Source organism: Centroberyx gerrardi, chromosome 3 (genome assembly GCF_048128805.1).
Source record: "Centroberyx gerrardi isolate f3 chromosome 3, fCenGer3.hap1.cur.20231027, whole genome shotgun sequence".
NCBI lineage: Eukaryota > Metazoa > Chordata > Actinopteri > Beryciformes > Berycidae > Centroberyx > Centroberyx gerrardi.
This window is the reverse complement of record NC_135999.1, coordinates 18,847,076-18,867,669: the sequence shown is the minus strand read 5'-3', so window position 1 is coordinate 18,867,669 and position 20,594 is coordinate 18,847,076. Positions and strand designations below refer to the sequence as shown.

The following is a 20,594-nucleotide window of genomic DNA, read 5'->3' as shown; positions in this document are numbered from 1 at the left end:
AATAAAAGTTGTAAAGAATATAACAAAAGTTCAAGGCACTCTTATTTAATTTAAAAAAGCCTTTATTTCATGGGCTGAATTCTTCAAACAAGAGTGCCTTGGACTTTTTTGTTTCATTCAGTTGCACACTCCAAACCAAAGAGTACCTTTTTGGCAGTGTGCACCATTTTTGTAGCACTCTCTGTTTTTCTTCTTTGTTCAAATTGTTGTGAAGAACTGGGAAACATTGAATGGCTGTAATAAACTCCATTTTGCCCTTGCCAGGTGAAAGTATTGTTCAAGAAGTAAGATCACATCCGTAGAGAAACAAGGAAGCAAGGAAATCGAATCGGGTATTGACTGTGAAAAGTTCTCAGCCGGCAAGCTTGTTGATCATCGGCACATCGGCTGAGTTTCCCCAGTTGCTCTATATGAACAGACTACCGGTGACTTATTGATCGTGTTGCTCGCAGTGTAGAAGCACCGTAAGTGTCTATTTGTGTGTGTGTGCGTGTGTTTGTATCTTACCTTTGGCAGCCTGGATGCCGTCCTTGGTGATCCTCCAGTCTACAGCCACGCCCACAGCGCCCCTGCTGACCAGCCTGAACACTAGACTCTGATTGGCTACAGCCAGAGGTGGACAGTGCAGCTCCAGTTTGGGAGGCAGCGTCACGGTCACCTCCCCACGCACAGTGACCTGGACACATGCAAATATAAATCAAACTGCCTGTACAACACTGAACAAGTAGAAAAGTGTATTCAATTTACCATTACTTGCCTAGTTTTTTAAGTAAGATAATGGAACTTCAACTTAATCTCCCTTTTTCAGTCTCACCTCCTTGTGTCCGGCCCAGGCCATCACACTGACTGCATACTGCCCAGGAAGCCCGTACTTGTGCGTTGCCGTGGTGACCTCTGTCTCCGTGCTGTTGACCCGGGATGAAAGGTCGCCAAAGTCCCAGGACAGCGTCACCGGAGTGACCGAGGAGGCGGCGGAGAAGCGGATGTGGTCGTGGACACTTAGCAGTGGGAGGGGCTTCAGCGACACAGAGAAGTCCACCGCAAACACGTCATGGGCCAGAGTCCAGCCGCATTCCTGTTACAGCCAATGAGATCAGAGGTAGACAATTAGAGAATGTACAAGAATGACTATTTTGATCATAGTTTCGCTGTTATCTCTCTACCTACAATACAGATAGTCATGGAAGTCTGGACAGAGTCATATAGCAATAAAAAAAATTCTCAGATTTGGATCCGAGAGAGAAAATCTCTATCTAATGTGGACTGAATTAGGGGTCCTTGATATGAAAAAGGTTGAGAATCACTGATCTAGTATATGATCTATAGTATGTACATGATGTAGTAAACAATGTAGTATGGTATATGACATGTATATGATGGTATGTAATGTGATAAAGGGCTATATATGCATAAATAAACAAGACTATACTAGCACTCATAACACACTGAGGGAACCCTGCGAGGAAGAGGAATTTTGCTGTCAATAAGCACAAATATTCAGAAGTATTGTGAACTATAACACAACCAGACGGCGATTTTCTCGACTAACAAATTCTGCTGCTAGAGGATTCTTCTGAACAACAGTCCTCAGGGAGCTGGATCTAAGGATGAAGGGAAGTCATTCAAGCCACACCAGGAAGTTGTTGGGGTGTTACAGGAAGGTTTAGAGGAAATCCTGAATACTGTGTTTACAAAAAGAAGAGAAAAGGGAAGAGAAGGAAACTACACTAGAGGAGATAGCCATTTGGAACTGTTCTTTCTGATGTATGTAAATGCTTCACCGTAACTTTATGAAGTGATTGTTGGTGTAAATGGCAGATGACTGACTTCTTGAGTAACAAAATGTAGTAAATGGAGTGAACACTGGTAGATAATAAGGTGTTTATTATACACCCCTGGGTATGGAGGTCTCAGAGCGGAGTGTGTTGTCATACCTTCATCACATGGGGGTTGGTGCAGGCGGCGGAACACTGAGACTCGCTGATGAAGTTGGGCTCGGAGTTGGTGCTGCAGAGACACTCGCGCCGCGCCCCCAAGCCCCCGTAGCGGTGCGACGCGGCAAAACACACGCTGTTGCACTGCTCCCGCGTGAAGTTCCCCGGCGTGGAGGAGGAGAAGATGACCAGCTCGCTCCGCCCCCCTCCTCCGCTGCTGCTGTCCTCCAGACAGGCCGCGTAGTTCAGACCTGAGGGAGAACGAGACGATGCTTGACCGAGTCTGCACACTGTAACTGAAACACCCACATTTTCCCCCAAAAATTCTTTTGTGACCCAAAGCTAATTTTGTAGTCCATTGCACAGACTGGTTTTGTGATTTTTACCCAGTTTAAATATTGATTTTTTACCCTGTTTAAATATTGACCCTCTGTATTTTATTCAGCACAATATGAATTACAGCATTTTGAGAAGCGCTTTTGAAATTCCTTCTCCCGAATAATCTGGGAACCAATATCCCATATTAATGTTGAGTGTATTAGTGTGTGATTGTTTACTAGAGCAGTGGTTCTCAAACCTTTTGCCTCACGACCCCTTAAAAAAAAGCGATGCCTACTTGCGACCCCCCGTGAGAGGCTGCATTTGTGGATTGGTAAACAACCAAAAAATTATTTTCCCCTTTCATTTGATCATCAGAGTAACTTAGAGACTGTAAAATATTTCACAAGAAAAAAGCAAAAATTTGATCTGAAATCTGAAAAATTACACAAGATAATAAATTTGTATTGTAGAAATATGTTTCTTTCCTATCCTATAAACCATCTCCAACCCCCCAAAATTATCTTGTGACCCCCTGGGGGGTCCCGCCCCCAGTGTGAGAACCACTGTACTATAGCATGCATGCGTATATACTGTATGTGTGTGTGTGTCTCTGTGTCTGTTTGTCTGTGCGCATGTGTTTCGTACCACAGGTGAGCAGGCTGACGTTGAGCAGGGGCTGGTGGCGGAGGTCGGGCGGGTGGTGGCAGAGCATGGCGTCCGGCCGTCGAACCCGCACACCTTTCTCCTGCAGCCAGCTGACCAGCCGGAAGAGCTTACAGTCACACTCATAGGGGTTACTGCTCAGGTCGCTGGAGCAGAGAGGGGGAGAGCAGTGAAGTAACCGGTTCGGCAACAGCTAGAGCGGGACACAGTGCTGAAAATTGACAAACTGATGGCACTGTAACGCTGTCTGAATGCAAGCTAAACTAAATGATGAATGCTATGTGTTAGGAAGGGAGAGAAGGGGGCAGGAGGAGAAGCAGGCGGGGTTGTGAGGGATGGAAAGAAGGAGAGGAGGTGAAGGGACAGGACAGGTATGAGGAGAAATGAAGGGGAAGAAAGAGGGGAGGATAATGGGAAGGAGGGGGGAGGTGGAGCAAGAAGAAGAGGGGTGAGGGGGTGATGGGATTGAAGGATAGAGGGAAGGAGGAAAGAGGGAGAGAACAGAAGGGACAATCAGATTATGTAGGGCTTGTCTCTCGGTCTATTACTGACTACTGTTTAGCCTCACTCAATTACAGACTACATACGGAGAAAACTTGATTTACATCAAAAGACCCGGTGAAGAATAATTACTACTCACGACTCCCACTCCGCTCCGAAATAGAGCGTTATGCATCTTGTGTGTAGGCGAGGTAAATGGAAATCTGCTTGCTTAAGTGTGCTTGATCGTTCAGATGTGTGTGTGTGTGTGTGTGTATGGGTGTGTGTGTCTACGTGTGTGCATACGTGTGCTTCTGAGCATGAGGTCTACTGAGTAAGGACATGCCTCATTCATAAAGACATGGCTAATCAAGATCTTATATAATATTTGTTCAATTTTTATATTATATTTCTTGGAGAGAGACGTGAGAAAGAGAGACGGAGAGATGGATCGGATACATTTCCATAACAATGAATTGTGTTTACTTACATTTGAGTTAAATTGCATAGGTTGTCGCATATTCTTTCTTCTATGGTGGTGATTTGGTTGTTGCTCAAATCACTGTTGGAAACAAAGAGGACATCACATCACTGTTGACGTTAAAGCAATGACAGTATAATATCAGCATTTTTGGCAAGATCTATCTGGTGCAAGGTTGTCAGTGACTAAAGAAATCAAAGTCAATAATTGAGTCATTTAATGAATATGCAAAACTGCTTCTCCCTTATTATCATCCCATCGCAAATTCATGCAATCATGTAAAGTGACCTTTAGATCTGGTGTTTATTGAAGAGGATACTGTTCTCACATATGTATTGATCTCCTTCAACAAACACACTGAGCACATAACTCATACAATATGCTTAAAAAATCTTGAAACCTGACTGATTAACTGAAAACACTGACTAAATGGAAGGGCTGACTAATTGACTGAAAGGGGGCCGCCCTAATCTGGTGGTAAAAATTGTTGCATAGCCAACGGCATCATGCTGACCTCAAATGTTTCTACCTAAAACCTTCTCCTTCTTTCCCCTCTTCCCACTACTTTCTGCTTTGTTTCCATACTCTTCTCCCTCCTTTTCCTTCCCCTCGCTTTCTCCTCTGCTCCTCTGACTCTCAGCTTTCTCCCTTTTCCTTCTCCGCTCGTGCTATTTCTCCCTCCCTCCCTCCCTCCCTGGTCTATCCAGTAGGCTACATAATGGGGCCGTTGTGTGGTGGTTTTGGAAGGAACCGATGGAAACCGCTAGAGTCCTCTCTCATCACACACACAGACACAGACACACACACACACACACAACTTGCACATGCACACACACACACACACACACACACACACACATGCGCGTAAACACCCACACAGAGGGTGGAAGGGATAAGGTAATGGATGGAGGAAGAGAGAGATGGATAGATGGAGAAAGCGATGGGGGGAGGTCTGGAAGCGGAACAGTGGGAGCCTGGAGCAGTAGGCTGTAATTGAACTTAATGGCGCTGTGATTGGTGTGTGTGTGTGTGTGTGTGTGTGTTTGTGCGTGTGTGTTTTTTGTGTGCGCTCTCTCTGGTCCAACTAGTCTACTCCTGGGGTTTCTGCCCACTTTAATCCAGACTAAACTAAGCTGTTCTCCCTCCTGCTTTCTTTTCCTCCTCCTCCTCCTTTTGCCTCCTCCTCTCCTCTCCTCTCCCCTCCTCTCCTCTCCTCTCCTCTCCCCTCCTCTCCTCTCCTCTCCCCTCCTCTCCTCTCCTCTCTCCTACTTCTACTCACAGGATGGACAGCGGCCCGCAGCAGAAAACTCCTCTGGGGAGAACATTGATCCTGTTCCCCTGAAGATACCTGAGATAGATAGATAGATAGATAGATAGATAGATAGATAGATAGATAGATAGATAGATAATTAAGCACCCATTGAATTGAATTGCACTGAATTAAAAGACATAGAAAGACAGTGAGAGACAACGAGCGAGTTCTCTATATATGGAGTTGTACACATACACATCTCTTGCTTTCTGGTTTGCTCAACCACCCACTCACACACACACACACGCACACACACACACACACACAAACACGGCGCTGTGTGTACTCACAGCTCTCGGAGGCCAGTGAGGCGGTCTAGCAGGCTGGTATCAAGGGAGGAGATGTGGTTCCTGGACAGATCTCTGTAGATGAAACCAACATATCCACACTTAGAATGCATGTGGGAGCCAGATGGTTGAGTATACACACACACACACACACACACACACACACACACACACACACACACACACACACACACACACACACACACACACACACACACTTATCCAGAGTAATTTACAATAAGTGCAACAGTAGAATAAGCTTAAATTTCAATATCACCAAAAATTAAAAAAAAGTAACCAAAAGTAAGGAGTGCAAACAGGGCCTTAACGCCCTTACAATATCCCTGTTATTGCTGAATGATCATGTAAGACAGAGTGCCAGGAAATTAAATAGAATAAGAGCGAAGGAGAAAGAAAGAAGGCTTTTTTTTTTGCTGATACTGGAAACACAAATCCCATTCTCAACCATTAAACTCCCAAGAACAGAGGTGCAGACACATAAAGACAGACACATACACAAACACACATTCAGATAGACCAAAGGAGGCAACATTAAGGACACTACAATGAAGGGATTTTCAGCTTAATATTTTTGTTGTGATGAGACATCATAATCCAAAGCAAGAAAAGGCAACTGTTTGCTGTCGGGTGAAAACGTTGCATCTCCAAAATGTCAACAGCCTTGTTTCTTAGCTTGTCAACAATGCAGTTTTCAGTTTATCCAATGGGTTTTGAAAGGTTTTCATCAGCCCAAGGGTCGGAAAACTTTCCCAAGCCATAGTGAAGCATGTAATCCTTCAATTTAAGTTAAAACATGAAAATCACCAAAATTGGAGTCACAAGGTTTTCACCCGACAACAATGATACAGTTGTCCAGTCAAGTTAAGTTTATTTGTATAGCCCTTAATCACAGTTACAGTCTCAAAAGGATTCACTTTATAACGCAATAAATTAAAACCCAATGTTTGACCCTCAATGACAAGAAGGAAAACTCCCAGGAAAACCTCCTCAGTTGCTCAATAATGTGACTTTGTGCTTTGGGCTTTCCATTAAAGTGAAATAAAATGGGTACGTTGTGAATGAAAGGTGGAGGAGGGGAGCTGTTGAAATTTGCTGACAGTAGGCAGCTCAAACAGAAGGGTACCATGACTTCATTCAGCACAACATTGCCACCATTATTTCCGAGGACTAGCTTAGACAACTATACTGTGTGCAAACAACTAAATCCTCAAACACAGCACGTAAAGACTACATAAAGTACAGGCAGAGATATATAGTGCTATATATACTGATGGCCTATCCATTTGCGCAGTCCCACACACACATTCACTCATGCACGCACACACACACGCACACACACACACCATGAGCACGTAGGCATCCAGATTAAGTCTACAATAGCAGCTGTCAGGGTAATGATGGGTTTTGTCTTTCTTACCCCCTGCTGTCCTTCAGCTATGGTCTTACACACAGTAGGCATAATCGCTCACTCAGTGTCTCACACACACACACACACACACACACACACACACACACACACACACACACACACACACACACACACACACACAGGTATAAAGGCACAGATAAGAAAAAGTGAAAAATTACAAAGTTCAGGAAATTTATTTCAGGCTTGCATACAGACAACAAAACACAAATTTTCTTCTGTGCCACGATTTATAAAGACATAGAACAGCTGCCACAATTTTAATGGCCTTCTGTGTTTCTTGTTTTCACTTTAAAAGTATTCCCACAAGTCCCACTATTTTCAGAAGTGTCTGTAATCAGGATACAATATTTTTTCAATAAAGTAATGGATTACAGTCAGATTTTTAATACATTACGCCGTTACAAGTCTGTCAACAACCCAACCCTGACAGAGGCACACATGCATGTACTGTATAAACACACGCGCGCAAACACACACACACGCGTACACACACAATGACCCACACACACAAACACATCACCTGTCTCATCGCTATTAAACTGATAACTTGAAGTCAGAGAGAGAGAGACAGATAGATAAGGGACTAAGGGAATGAGAGAAAATGAATTGGTTCAACAGAAGAGTTGAGCAGTGGAGATGAACAGCGATATAGCAGAGGAGGATGAACGAGGGAGTTAAAGGGCCAGAGAACAGAGAAGGAAGAAGGAGGACGGAGGACGGAGCTTGGCTAAGTGACTTCGGCTTCCTCTGTGTGGCTTCACTCCAAAGCCTCAGCTGCACGTGAGAGGGAGGAGAAGAAAGAGAGAATGAGAGGAAAAAAAAGGCAGGGAGGATGCCAGAGGTTGAAGGAGGACAAAAAGCGCTGTGTGTGTGTGTGTGTGTGTGGGTGGGTGGTGGTGGAGGAGGAGGTGGAGGAGGAGGGGTGGCTTAAATTAATGAACGTGTATGAGCTATTACTAGATTGACAAAATCAACAAAAATACTGCAAAATGAAATTTGCAATAGCCTGCGGATCCATATTTCCACTCTGTACGCTGTATGGTGTAAGTTTGGTACGCTGATATACTGCAGCAGCAGAACTCAAATCAGCCAATCAGAGGCCGGGGAATGTATAAGTTTGAGTGTATAGGAATGCAATCCCCTCTCCCCTTTCGTTCTCTCTTTCTTTGTATGACTGAGTGTGTGTGTGTGTGTGTGTGTGTGTGTGTGCGAACAGACCAGGACGCCCATTCCCAAAAGGAAACATCTGTACATTCCAGACAAGCTGTGTAAGAAAGAGGGGGAGAGAGAGAGAGAGAGAGAGAGAGAGAGAGGGAGAGATAGAGAGAGAGAGAGGCAGAGAAGCACACAAAGAGAGAGGGATAAACAGATGCATCCAAACAGAATGAGAGGCTCAAACAGAGACACAGAGGGTGAAAGAGACAGACAGAGAGAGATAGAGAGAAATGAGAGGGAGAGAGAGAGAGAGAGAGAGAGAGAGAGAGAGAGAGAGAGAGGGGAAGGTTCAGACAGCAGTTGTTGCCCTGATTTGGGTTCTGATGGATTTCTGTTCTGGTAAACTCATCAGTAGAAGAAACAGGACAGCAGAAAGCGGTTCCTCCTAGGGTGACGACTCACCTTACTTATGTAATGCTTTCAACATCAACACCAAAAGTGTGTGTGTGTGTGTGTGTGTGTGTGTGTGTGTGTGTGTGTAGCCTACTGTATATTTAAGTCTCTCTAGCTGTCCCTTTCAATCTGACCTTATGGGCAACATCACAAAGACAGGAGGAGAGTAGTATGAAAGGAGGAGGAATTAAGTAGAGAGCAAATGCTGTGTGTGTGTGTGTATGGTGTGTACATGTGTGTGTGTGTGTGTGTGTGTGTGTGTCTAACATGACCATATAATGTGACCTTCACGATGTCTATTAGCAACAGGCTCCTGTTCTCTCAGCTACCTCTGGACACATATGGTTCTGCTTTACACACACACACACACACACACACACACACACACCACACTAGAGGTATAGGCCCGCACACACACTTGCAAAGACACACACACACGCACGCATGCATGCAAGCATGCACACACACACACACACGCACGCACACACACACACACACACACACACGCACACACACACAGTACACATATGGTTCTGTTTTACTAACGGTGTGGCCAATGATCTAACCACTCCTTATAAGGCCTGTCTGGTGCCACTTATTCTGGGCTGGAGGATGAGAGAAAACACACACACACCCCCACACACCCACACCCCCACCCCCCCCCACACACACACACACACACACAGAGAGAGTCCTCATTTACTACTAGTGCTGGGCAGTGGGAACGACAGAAAGAGTGGGCATGGGCTGTGGAGAGAATATGAATAGAGGAGAAGAGAGAGGGAAAGGGACAGAGAGAGATGAGGGGAGAAAGAGAATGAGAAAGAAAGACAGGAACTGAGGAAGATGGATATCCATTTGGTTTCATCGTTCTGTCCTCTGTGCAAAAAATAAGAATACAACTCTGAGCTAAAACACAGATGACAACAATCAAAAACCGTAACCAAAACAATCATGATGATGGCGATGACGGTGATGAAGATTGCGATGTAGGTTCTGATTGTGGGACAGATTGGTATCTACAGTTGTCAGTTGTCCGAGTCGCTGTGAGCGACGGCCAGCGCTCCACTAACCCACTAAACACAGATTGCTCTGTGGTCGCTTTCATCCCCCTCTGCCTCCGCTGCCTCACTCCACTTCTCCCTCCCCCACTCACTTCTCTCACTTTCTATCCTTCTCCTTCCAGCCCTCTCTTTCCTTCTCTAGCTGCCCTACTTTGTTTATATTCCAGGCCTGGGCAGAGCTGCAGGAGTTTGAAGGAAGGGGAGCTGGAAGTAGCAAGGGGTAGAAGAGACGAGAGGTGGGGAGGGGTAGTGGAGGAGGAGCTGCAGGCGAAGGAGGTTGGAGGAGGAGAGAGGAGTAAAGGAGAAGGTACTGTAGGTAGGAAGGGGAAGCGGAGGAGAAGACGGGGGAACCAGGAGTGAGCCGCACAGGCCAGTTCTGGAGAACAATCACCCTACTGTGGGCTGCCTGTCCCATGGGCACCTGTCCTGGCTCGGCCCGTCTCCTCCGCGCTGACGCAGCTCCAGAGGCAGAGCCTGGCCAGGCGGCTCCTCGTGCCCGGGACAGGCAGCTTGAGAGAGACCTTGAAAACCGAGAGGGGCCCCTCTACTCCGAGGGTCTCAGAAGTAGCGGGTACATTTATTGGGTACTTTCCCCACCGCGGGAAAGAGTGGGAGCATGAAACTGGGGGGATGGGGTCAGGGGTTGGGAAGAAGGGGTTGGGGGTGGGGGGTGGGGGGGTGTTGGATGAAGAGGTTTGGTCTAAAACTTCCTACATTTTGCTTCACAATCTCCCTGGGTGGGTCACAAACACACACTCTCCTTTCCTCTCCTCTCCTCTTTAGAACATTCTGTCCATTTTTCCAGCTGCTGCTGCCTGGGTTGTCTGGTGTCCAGCTGGCGAGTCAAGGGCAGCTGTGTGCAGCGGTTTAACACACTCACTCACTCAAACACACTCACACACACACACACACACACACACACTCACATGCTGTCAATACATGCCGAGAAACGAAACTCCAGTAACATGGAATAGCACACATAACTCACTCTTTTTCTGGTAAGCGAAAGTCTGTAGGGCGGCTTACTGTCAATCCCACATAACTTGAGGTCGTAAACTGTGGGCTAAGACCAAAAATGGGTCTCAGGCCTACATCTGGTGGGTCGCCATATGAAAAAAACAGTGATTATTTTAACGAATCTGGTTCCCAAGAGTTTTTAGAGACAAAAAAATCAAATTTCCAATTTGAACCGAAAAGGTTTAAGAACCTTATTAGTATTTGCCCCATGCAGGACAGAGTGTGATTCACATTCTGGGATATCACTCTGTCTGTGAAATACACTCCCTGCATAAAGTGTGAACAGACTACACAAGGAGAAGGAGGGCTTACTGCTGAAATTCTTTCATAAACACTACAACACATACGCACGCACGCACACACACACACACACACACACACACACACACACGGATGTCAGAACAGACAATACACATGCAGCATGCACACACACACTCATGCAGTCTGTAAGTCAGTTAACAGGTTTTACTGTACATCTAATTGCAGGGAAGAAAATCAAATTATCACTCTCCAGTTCTCTCTATCTTTGCGTAAAGTGAGAACAGGAAGACTGGTTGAGTAGGAGGAGCAGGGAGCCATTTGTTTTGCTGTTAGCAGATGTTTACTCTGTGGTGAACACCTCTTAACAGTCTGCTTCGATCCTCTGTCCTGCTTCCTCTGACCGTCTGGCACATCGGGGTCCATGGAGGCCCAAAGGGCAAAATTTTAAATGGGCCGTGGGCAAAAAATGATCCATTGGACACTGATTATTTGGAAATGTTACAAGTAAAAATTTACTTGGGTTTATGTAATCCAGCTGCCCATTAATATGCCCTGTGATGAGGCCCTCTCTCTAAATAATTTCTGAGATGTTACTGAATTGAATCAAAATATATCAAATGCAGAATATTTCAGTGTTTGCTTTTGGAACACTTTAGAAAGCTACATTTCTTTTGAGGAGGGACAGATTCGCCTGCAAGCCACACTTCAGGCAGCCCAGGTCAACACCTTTTCTCTTACACCTTTCTCCTCTCTTGATCAATCTTTTCTTTTTCTTTTCTTCTTTCCTTTCCACATTAATGTATAATACAGGGATTAGACTTCACACCAGGAGATGAGGGAGGGCTTTATTTTCCAAAGATGTGGAAAAAACAGAGGCCTTGTCTGAGCAACTGCAGGCACATTTGCATGTGTTTTTCCTCATGACATATTTTTATAACCTCTTTAGGAGATCATCAGCCCCTTTTGATGATTTTCTTAATGAACCCTTTAATGCCATAAAGAAGCCATGCATTAGCAGCAGCTGTGCATCTAGCATAGCCACATGGGCCATTAAAAGCAGCCATGATAAATAAGGGTTTAAAGGGTATTCAGGGGATTAGTAGAGTCTTTTCAGTTTCTCGTTCCCTACTTCTCTCCCAACAAGAACTTACAGAATTACGTGCTTTCAAATTTATCCCGTGTATTTCCATCCCATAGTACTACTAGCTCTATGATATGTTGTTCCATTGCAGGGCGGACTCTCACCTAAATCTGCAACCTACTGCATGCCAAGCTGCCTGAAGGCACTAAGTGATGCTTTTTGTTATGTATGTATAGTCTATTCTTTATCCCACACTGTCCTTACATTAAATGGGAGGTCCTTTTGTCCCTGCACTATGTGTTCCAGTATGTTCTTAATGATGTCTTTTACATTTATAACCCATTTACTTCTGTCTACATCCAGTTTACATTTGCACCAATCATTTTGCAATCTGTATATAATTCGATTTTTTAACATTTATTTGTTTTTCGTCATTTTTAAATACACTTTAATAAGAAGAAGACATGGATGTGACATTAATGTTTGTTTAGGTGACATATTTTTGAGTAATTATTTCCTGGGTGGGTGTCAGGTGATGGACAGTAAGCAGAGCATAATGTTGTGCAAACACTGATATGAAAACACTCAACTCAATGAAAGAACAAAACAGAAACTTTGACAAAACTAAATTAAGGCTTCATGTTTACTGTGACTGATCTACTTCAGGCAATTTTCAAGTCTGTGAAAATTGTTTTTCATACAGTACGAAAATGAATGGCAGAAAATGGCTTCTTCTGAAGGTATGAAAACGAGCTCTGATATCTCCAACTACGCTGACTGTGTGCAGACTCCACCAGGAATAATGTAAAGGAGAGGAGCAACCTAGATGATTGGCACAAGCATAAAATAACACCAGTATTATCCTTTAAGTCTCTATGTGGGTTGCTAATATGTACCTCCACCAATGCCACCAAGACAAATTTACATGTATTGTTCTTTGCAAATTAAATAATTGATTCTGATTTCACGGTCTCTCTATCTATTTCTCTCTCTCTCCCTGTCTCTCTGCCAGGTTCTTCAGTCTGTGTGAACACAGGAGATCTGGCAGAGATTTGGCAGGGAAAATTGCAACCAACTATGCCAGTGATGCCCACATGCGCACAAAAAAGGCTACAACATACACACACTGAGAGAGAGAGAGAGAGAGAGAGAGAGAGAGGGAGGGAGAGAGTGTATGTGTTTGTGTGTGTGTGTGTGTGTGTGTGTGTGAGAGAGAGAGAGAGAGAGAGAGAGAGCAGTGTGAGCAGTGTAATTTGCTGTCAGCTGTCAGTTGTATATCGGTGTTGAAAGGAGTGAGTGAGAACAGTGTTGCACTCCCTGGGGACAGAATGATATAAATTGAAATAATCTAAGAGACTTTCAAAGACAAGGACAACTTCAATCTACTGGATGTTACATCACCCACCCCCCCCACCCCACACACACACACACATGTGCACACACACACACACTGGCCCTCTTGCTGAAATGAGTTCCTTCTTCAGCCTGCCGTGTAACCACCACTCCCACTTCAGTGAGTTAATAATGAACCAAGAAATTTCTGTTACCAGCAGTTAAAATTTACTAAGCACACTCACACAAAGATAAACACACACACACACACACACACAGAGGGAGAGGGTAGGAGCTGTCTCTTCTTCTCTCCCTATTTCTTCTCTGCCCCCTCCTCTTCTTCTTCCTTATTTATGACCTTCTGGAATGTCTGTGCTTCCGTGAGTGATGTCATTGGCTACTATTGCTATGGTAACACAACAAATCCTCCCTCGCATATGGTCAGTAGATTCAATCTTTCCTTTCCCAGTTCATTAAACTCAATGTGTATGTGTGTGTGTGTGTGTACTTAAGAGTTTCTCTAGACATATACATATAGTATATGCATGTAGGTGGCTGTATGGATGATAACTCTCTGTAGGAGGATAGAGAAGGAGAGAGAGAGAAAGAGAGAGAGAGACAGAGAGAGACAGAGAGAGAGAGAGATATCACATCCCGTTAGACCATGAGAGATACAAAGATACAGTATATACGAGAGAAACCAATTTTAATAAAATCAACATGAAAAAAATCTCCCCAACTCACAAAAAGTTATCTATCACTGATGATGGTGAGAAAATTTTGTGTGTGACATAAGCTGCAAAATTTGTTGCACACACACAGGGAAATAAGCACAACACTGAAGGACGACCATTGTGTATAGCTGTTTTTTCTGTTGATTATCTTGTAACCTTTAAAATCACCCACTGAATTGAATTGAACTGAATTTAGAGAGAGAGAGTACACAGAGTGGGAGGAGAACGAGAACGAGAACGTATGAGAAAGTAAAAGAATTTGAGATTGAGTCTTGTCTGTTTGACAGCTGCGAGGCCTCATGACCCAGCGCAAAGCCAGAACTGCTCCCTGTAAATACACTTGATTCAAAAGCACATCACCACGCCTTGAGTGTGTCTGCCTGTGTGCGTTTGGCTGCCATGGTAACCGCACAAAGTTCTCCTATGTGGGGCAGATGGACCATGGCATGGTGGGAGAGATGGAGCCCATGAGTGTGTTTACAGCTTCGGTCCACACACACACACACACACACACACACACACACACACCTCACAGACGGTGTGTGTGTGTGAGAGAAAGAGTGGGGAGAAAGAGAAAGAGAGAGCCTAACAGTCTATTTAAATGATATAATCTGTGTGTGTGTGTGTGTGTGTGTGGGTGTGTGGATGTGTGTGTGTGTGTGTGTGTGTGTGAGAATACCAGTGGTATACCATGGGTACCAGCTGTATGCCATGCCCTGGGTGGTATACCATCTCCTCTGACACAAGTGTGTTCATACTGCTTTAATTCCAGAGGATGCCCTCACACACACTCACACACACACACACACACACACACACAGTCCTCATTTGCTACTCAGCGCTGGTGCAGTGGGAACGACAGGTATCCAGCCTGAAGACGGCCCAGCCTGCTTCATATTCACTCAGTTACACCCATTCACGCCTACGCACTGCCCGGCGCAGCCACAGTCTTGAACTGTGCAGTGATTAGGCGACCTGCTCCAGTCAGCCGCCAGGTAGATGCTGAGCGAGGAGGGAGCATTCCTCATTCTCTTTGTCTGCCAAGTTTTTGCCAGCTGGACTGAGGTGTCAAAACCGAGAGCTCTCTGGTCACGAGGCCGCCTCTCTGCCCGACTCCCCTCCTAATGTGCCGTACCATGATGCTTTGGCTCATACCAAGCTGCAAGTTCATGTTTCTGCACATTAAGCCAAGGCTACAGACTGAAACGATCTGTGATAAAAACACCGGGACCGCTTCACGAGCATTTCCCAGAAGTAAATTAAGAGTTGCGTAAACTATGTGTATGTAAGTGTTAAGAGATTTTTATTGTGTGTGTGGGTAGGAACAGATGGATTAATAAGAGACAGGAGTGCTTTTCTACAATTGTACTCTACATTATGTGTCACGAGTAAAATTAACTCACTACTACTGAATCAGATCTAATTATAACTGATGGAACATGGAGATTACAGCCAAAAAACAAACCATCTGCAAAGTTTGTCTCTCTATTATAAACCTCACTGAAGAAAAAAAACTTGATAAGCTAATGCCTGGCTAGTGATTGAATTTTGGTAATTTTTGCTGTAATTTCAGTCATCAAAATAATGAAAAGGACACACAAACAAACTATATTTTTGTGCACGCATCCTTTATGCATGCATAGGTGACTTTCAGATCATGTCTGTCCCATGTTGTCTAATAAACAAAATCAGTTTGTCCTACCTGCTCTAGGTATGGACAATTCATTTGGATAATATTTTTTTTAATAAAATTTCTAGGCTCAATAAATTTGAATAGTTTCACCAAGACTAAAATTTCACAGAGAAGGTCTCAAGCAAACATTCTTTTGATTGGTCTACAATATAATCTTTTTGAAAGTTAGTTGAGCCAAAGTCAGAGAAGTGGGATTGTGACTTATAAGTTGCTGATCCAAACCCCAGACTGGATGGGAAAATCTGGGCGGGTAAACTGAATGAGTAACGCTCTCCTCCTCCCTCGACAACTAACTGCTGAGGTTCCCTTCAGCAAGGCACTTCACCTTCAACTGGCTCAAGTGCTCCAGCGCCCAGGTGTGAATGTGAGCTCAGAAAACAGAAAACAACACGTGTGCTCAGCAAATACCTTCTGTGGATAAATAAACATCGAAAAAAAAAGGTTTCCATCCAAACAACTGTCAACAATTGATTGTGAAGAATAGAAAGTCGGTTGATGGCAGCTTTTATTAGACTGTTTTCAATTTACAGCCCAATTAACTTTTCAGTTAATCAAATGAAATGTGTTGCTGATTATTCAATGACAGAAAAACATTCTGGTCTTGTTTTTGCCCACAGCTTTGTGACATTAAAGAGAAATAGCTGAGATGGTTGGGAGAGAGAAAGGCCACATAACACTTCTATCTAGCGTGTGACTGCCATTGAATTTCTGTGAATAATTTCATGTTGTTTCAAGGTTGTTCTCTGCGTTGTATGACAATGACAAACCACGACTAAGACTCTGAATAGCACTCAGGCATGGACATACACACACCCCCACACACACCTACACACACACACACACACACACACACACACAGACATACACACACACACCCACATACACTCTCCCTCTTTCTCTCTCTCTCTCACACACACACACACACACACCCACATACACTCTCCCTCTTTCTCTCTCTCACACACACACACACACACTTACACACACACACACACACACACACACACACACACACACACACACACACACACACAATACCATCACCATCACTATATCATTCATTTACAGCATCTCTCCTAGTTGATTTATAAATGACGGTCCCTCTGAGAGTTAGCTGACAGCTAATCAAGTTCAGGTCCAGGGTTTGTTTACTCTTCTAAGATCTCGAATTCACCTACAACGGAGCCAACGACAAACTGGCCTGAAACCACAGAGTGGGGAAAACAGCCCAATCTGTCATTCAGTATTCATATTTTTGAATACTAAGCCAAGGCGAGGGACTGAAATTACCTTTCATAAGGCTTAGGTCGCATTTCTAAACCTTTAACAGGCACTACGTGGAATAATTTTCAGAGAGAATATGAGTATGGACGTTTAGCCTCGGAGCGGACTGTAAATAATGAAAGAAAAAAAAACCCTAAAGCATTATCAAGCAATTTAAGTAAGTGACTAATGTATAATACAGTCTTTTCTAGCGTAGAGGCCAAAAGTTAACTAAGTGCCGCAGTGAGCTACTGTGAAACACGTCTGCAGGATTAACCAAGTGTCTTACATCCCACTCTATGGCTCCCTTCACGTCAGCCAGGCTGAAGGCTGTTACAACAACAACAAATACAAAAAGGCAAATTAAATTAATTCCGAAGTAGTGCAGTGGTAAATAAAAAAGCAGGCAAACTATATGGCCTACAGACGGTGATTATCACAACCACCAATACAAAAATGAATCAACTACATTTTCAGAAAAGCATAAATGTGTGTGTTTTTTTTCCTTTAAGGCCTTGTTTCCATATCCAAAACATACCATCAGTGCACCTCATAAAGATTCATATCAGCCTAAAAAGATGGGTAAACTCTATTATGCAAATAAAAAGGTGGGCAAGAGTTCTGTGCTCCCATCTCTCCACCTTCAGCCAGTCTGAAGGCTATTACCCAGACAAATTGCTGCGAGTAAATGACCTTCTGAAAATAGGTTTCGTTATTATGAGTGGGTAAATGATGCAGGCCCAGCAGAGCCTGTAGCATTATAAAATGAAAATTGCTAAATTCTCCACTCTGTCTTGGTTAGCCATGGAGGTGTACACTTGCCACGTCCAGCCATGGAATCAGAATTAATTAAAAGTAGAAAAATATATATATAATTTTAATTCCACGGCTCTGACTGTGGCGGGAGCAAGGGACAAGAGGCCAAATTATAGAGAAATGTAATCTTCACATGACAGTCGCCTCCCTATATGGCTTCTCCCAGTAGGACAGATGAAGTTTGCTTAGCCTGATGCAATTAACGCTCCAACTAGTTTGACATGGAATTAGTTTCCCCCATGCTGCAGGATCTGTCTCTAATTAACATCGCAGCAGAGTCCTCATCCTCTCCCACGCAAATACAATTACTAAACGTCAAGTAATTACGAGCCATGTAAGGATTTGTAGATCTATTGACTCGAGAGGGCATATTCAAATCAATCAATAAAAAATGACAAATATTATATATGGTCTCGTTGGTTATGGTTTTGATAAATACTTTCAATTTAAATACAGTTAATGTAGATTCATGAGCTTCTGAAAGACAGATACAGGCCTAATGATGGATCCTGCGTCTATTCTATTCTATTCTATTCTATTCTATTCTATTCTATTCTATTCTATATTCTTCCACTTCGTTTGCCCTTCTCAGATTCCATACATCCATACATTAGGCTACACACCATGGCAACACAAACTCTCTAAATGAGGCGAGTTCCCACATAACACAGATTTTAAAAGTCTTCTTTAAGTAAATCTTTAAGCGCATTTTAAGTAAAATAAAAGAAGGTAATTTCGGGGGGGAAATAAATAATTGATAACATGTGTCTTCCGTCAGTGCTAGAACAGAATGTTCTTTCTCCAGCAGGCTGAAGGCAGATCAGATCTGCGCCACAAACACGGTTAGACTTCAGAAGTTCACTTTTCTGGTGACAAACTCCGTTTTAACTACCACTCTGATTTGTGACACGCACGCACGCGCGCGCGCGCGCACACACACACACACACACACACACACACAAACACAAACGCGCGCGCGCGCACACACACACACACACACACACACACGTATACAGAACTATGTCATTATTACTAACTGACTAACCAGTCCCGGCCTGTGAGAAGCCTGAGCCATACAAAAGGTAGAACTTTCAAATATAACTAGCCTTTTATAATATTAGGTTTCCCTTTTTTCCTGCAGGATTTGGCGAATGCAGATACATTTGAACGCATTATGAAACCTTCCCCATGTATTGCTGCATGTTTGCAATGTGTTGGCCTACAAAATATTTTTTCGTTGAAGCTTTTCACAAACCGCTGATACGCAACAAAGTTTTCAAAGACCAAATTAATCGAGTCACCACATCTGTCACTTATGCTATAGGCTACAACAACAACAAATCCGAAATTAATTCCGAATACAAATGATGGACTACTCGTCTGAGACACACGCAGGAAAGATGCTAAGAGCAGTGATGTAGTGGCAAATAAAAACATTGGCAAACTATGACCTCCAGTCACTGATCACCATAATGCAAACAACCACCAATAGACACAAAAATCAATAAAATGTTCTGAAAAAAACATGAATGCTCTATCTCTTTTAAGACTGTATCTCACACCAGAAACATTTTGTGGGCTGAGGTTTGACACTGTTTATTGAATGCTCCTCATACAGCTTTTAGCCAGCCTGGCAGGATGGGTAAACTCTATTCCGCCAATATATAAACCTGGGTAGCCTAAATTGAGTTTAGGTGGGCTCACCCTCCACCAGCACACCCCTGGGTGAGAGGTTGTGCGCTCCTCGTCACCCCAGGCAGCAGGCAGGTAGTTTACTTACAGCACGTTAGTAGCCAGCGGGATGTCCGCCGCCGCTGGGGCCCTCTCCAGACCGATGTTGGAGCAGTTGACGACGCAGGACAGCTGGGGCCCCGACAGCGCGCAGCTACAGTTAACGGGACACGGGCTGCAGCTCCGGCCGCTGTCCGCCTGCGGGCCGGAGGAGCCCCAAGCCTCCAGGCAGCAGAGTGTGAAGAGGAGACTGGAAAAGAACCTAAACTTCGGGACGCAGACGCCATGTTTTCGCTTGGATAAAGTCTGTCCATTTCGACAAGGCATAGCTCACTCACATCTCATCGCCTCTGATGGTGTAAGTTCTCTCAGTCTGGGGAGAAAACAAAACAAAAAAAACCCTAACCGCGTCCTTTTTGACGGTTTTCATGTGAGAAAACAAAAGAAGGGACGAACTTTTCGCACCGTTGTCTGCCGTTCTCTCCCCAGCGTTTTTCCTCTGCTCGGATCCCGTTTCTGTGAAAACCTAACGGAGATTTCTCCACAGTCCTTTTCAGGGGGAAAAAACTTTTGGAGAACTTCCTCTCTCCCCCCTCCTCCTTCCACTCGATGCAGTTCCTTAAGCCGCCGCAGGGTCTCGAGACTTGAGAGTTTTCATTTCCTCTCGTGCCCCCTATCTGACAGCCCGCAGCATTCTATTCTATTCTATTCTATTCCATTCTATTCTGCATTACTGTGTTGTATTGTATTGTATTGTAGGCCTACTTCACTCTATTCTATTCTGCACCACTGTGTTGTATTGTATTGTCTTGTATTGTATTGTATTGTATTCTATTTTATTCTACACCATTGTATTGCATTGTATTGTATTGTATTGTATTGTATTCTACTCCATTCTACTCCACTCCACTCCACTCTATTCTATTCTATTCTATTCCACTCCACTCCACTGCACTCTACACTATTCTATTCTATTCTATTCCATTCTATTCTGCATTACTGTGTTGTATTGTATTGTATTGTCTTGTAGGCCTACTTCGCTCTATTGTATTGTATTGTATTGTAT

At 43.9% G+C, this 20,594-nt stretch overlaps 1 protein-coding gene across 1 annotated transcript in view; it reads right to left on the bottom strand.

The window, feature by feature from the left end:
* The window catches only part of pkd1a (polycystic kidney disease 1a), a 69,246-nt gene extending 49,273 nt beyond the window's left edge, over window positions 1–19,973 (bottom strand). The window contains exons 1-8 of the mRNA XM_071915276.2: window positions 19,578–19,973; window positions 5,482–5,553; window positions 5,159–5,227; window positions 3,889–3,960; window positions 2,901–3,064; window positions 1,935–2,185; window positions 815–1,075; window positions 508–676 (exon numbers count right to left, since the gene is read on the bottom strand). Coding sequence (XP_071771377.2) covers window positions 508–676; window positions 815–1,075; window positions 1,935–2,185; window positions 2,901–3,064; window positions 3,889–3,960; window positions 5,159–5,227; window positions 5,482–5,553; window positions 19,578–19,855 — 1,336 coding nt within the window. The 5' untranslated portion in view covers window positions 19,856–19,973. The remainder of the gene's footprint in view (window positions 1–507; window positions 677–814; window positions 1,076–1,934; window positions 2,186–2,900; window positions 3,065–3,888; window positions 3,961–5,158; window positions 5,228–5,481; window positions 5,554–19,577) is intronic.
* Window positions 19,974–20,594: the final 621 nt, after the last annotated feature.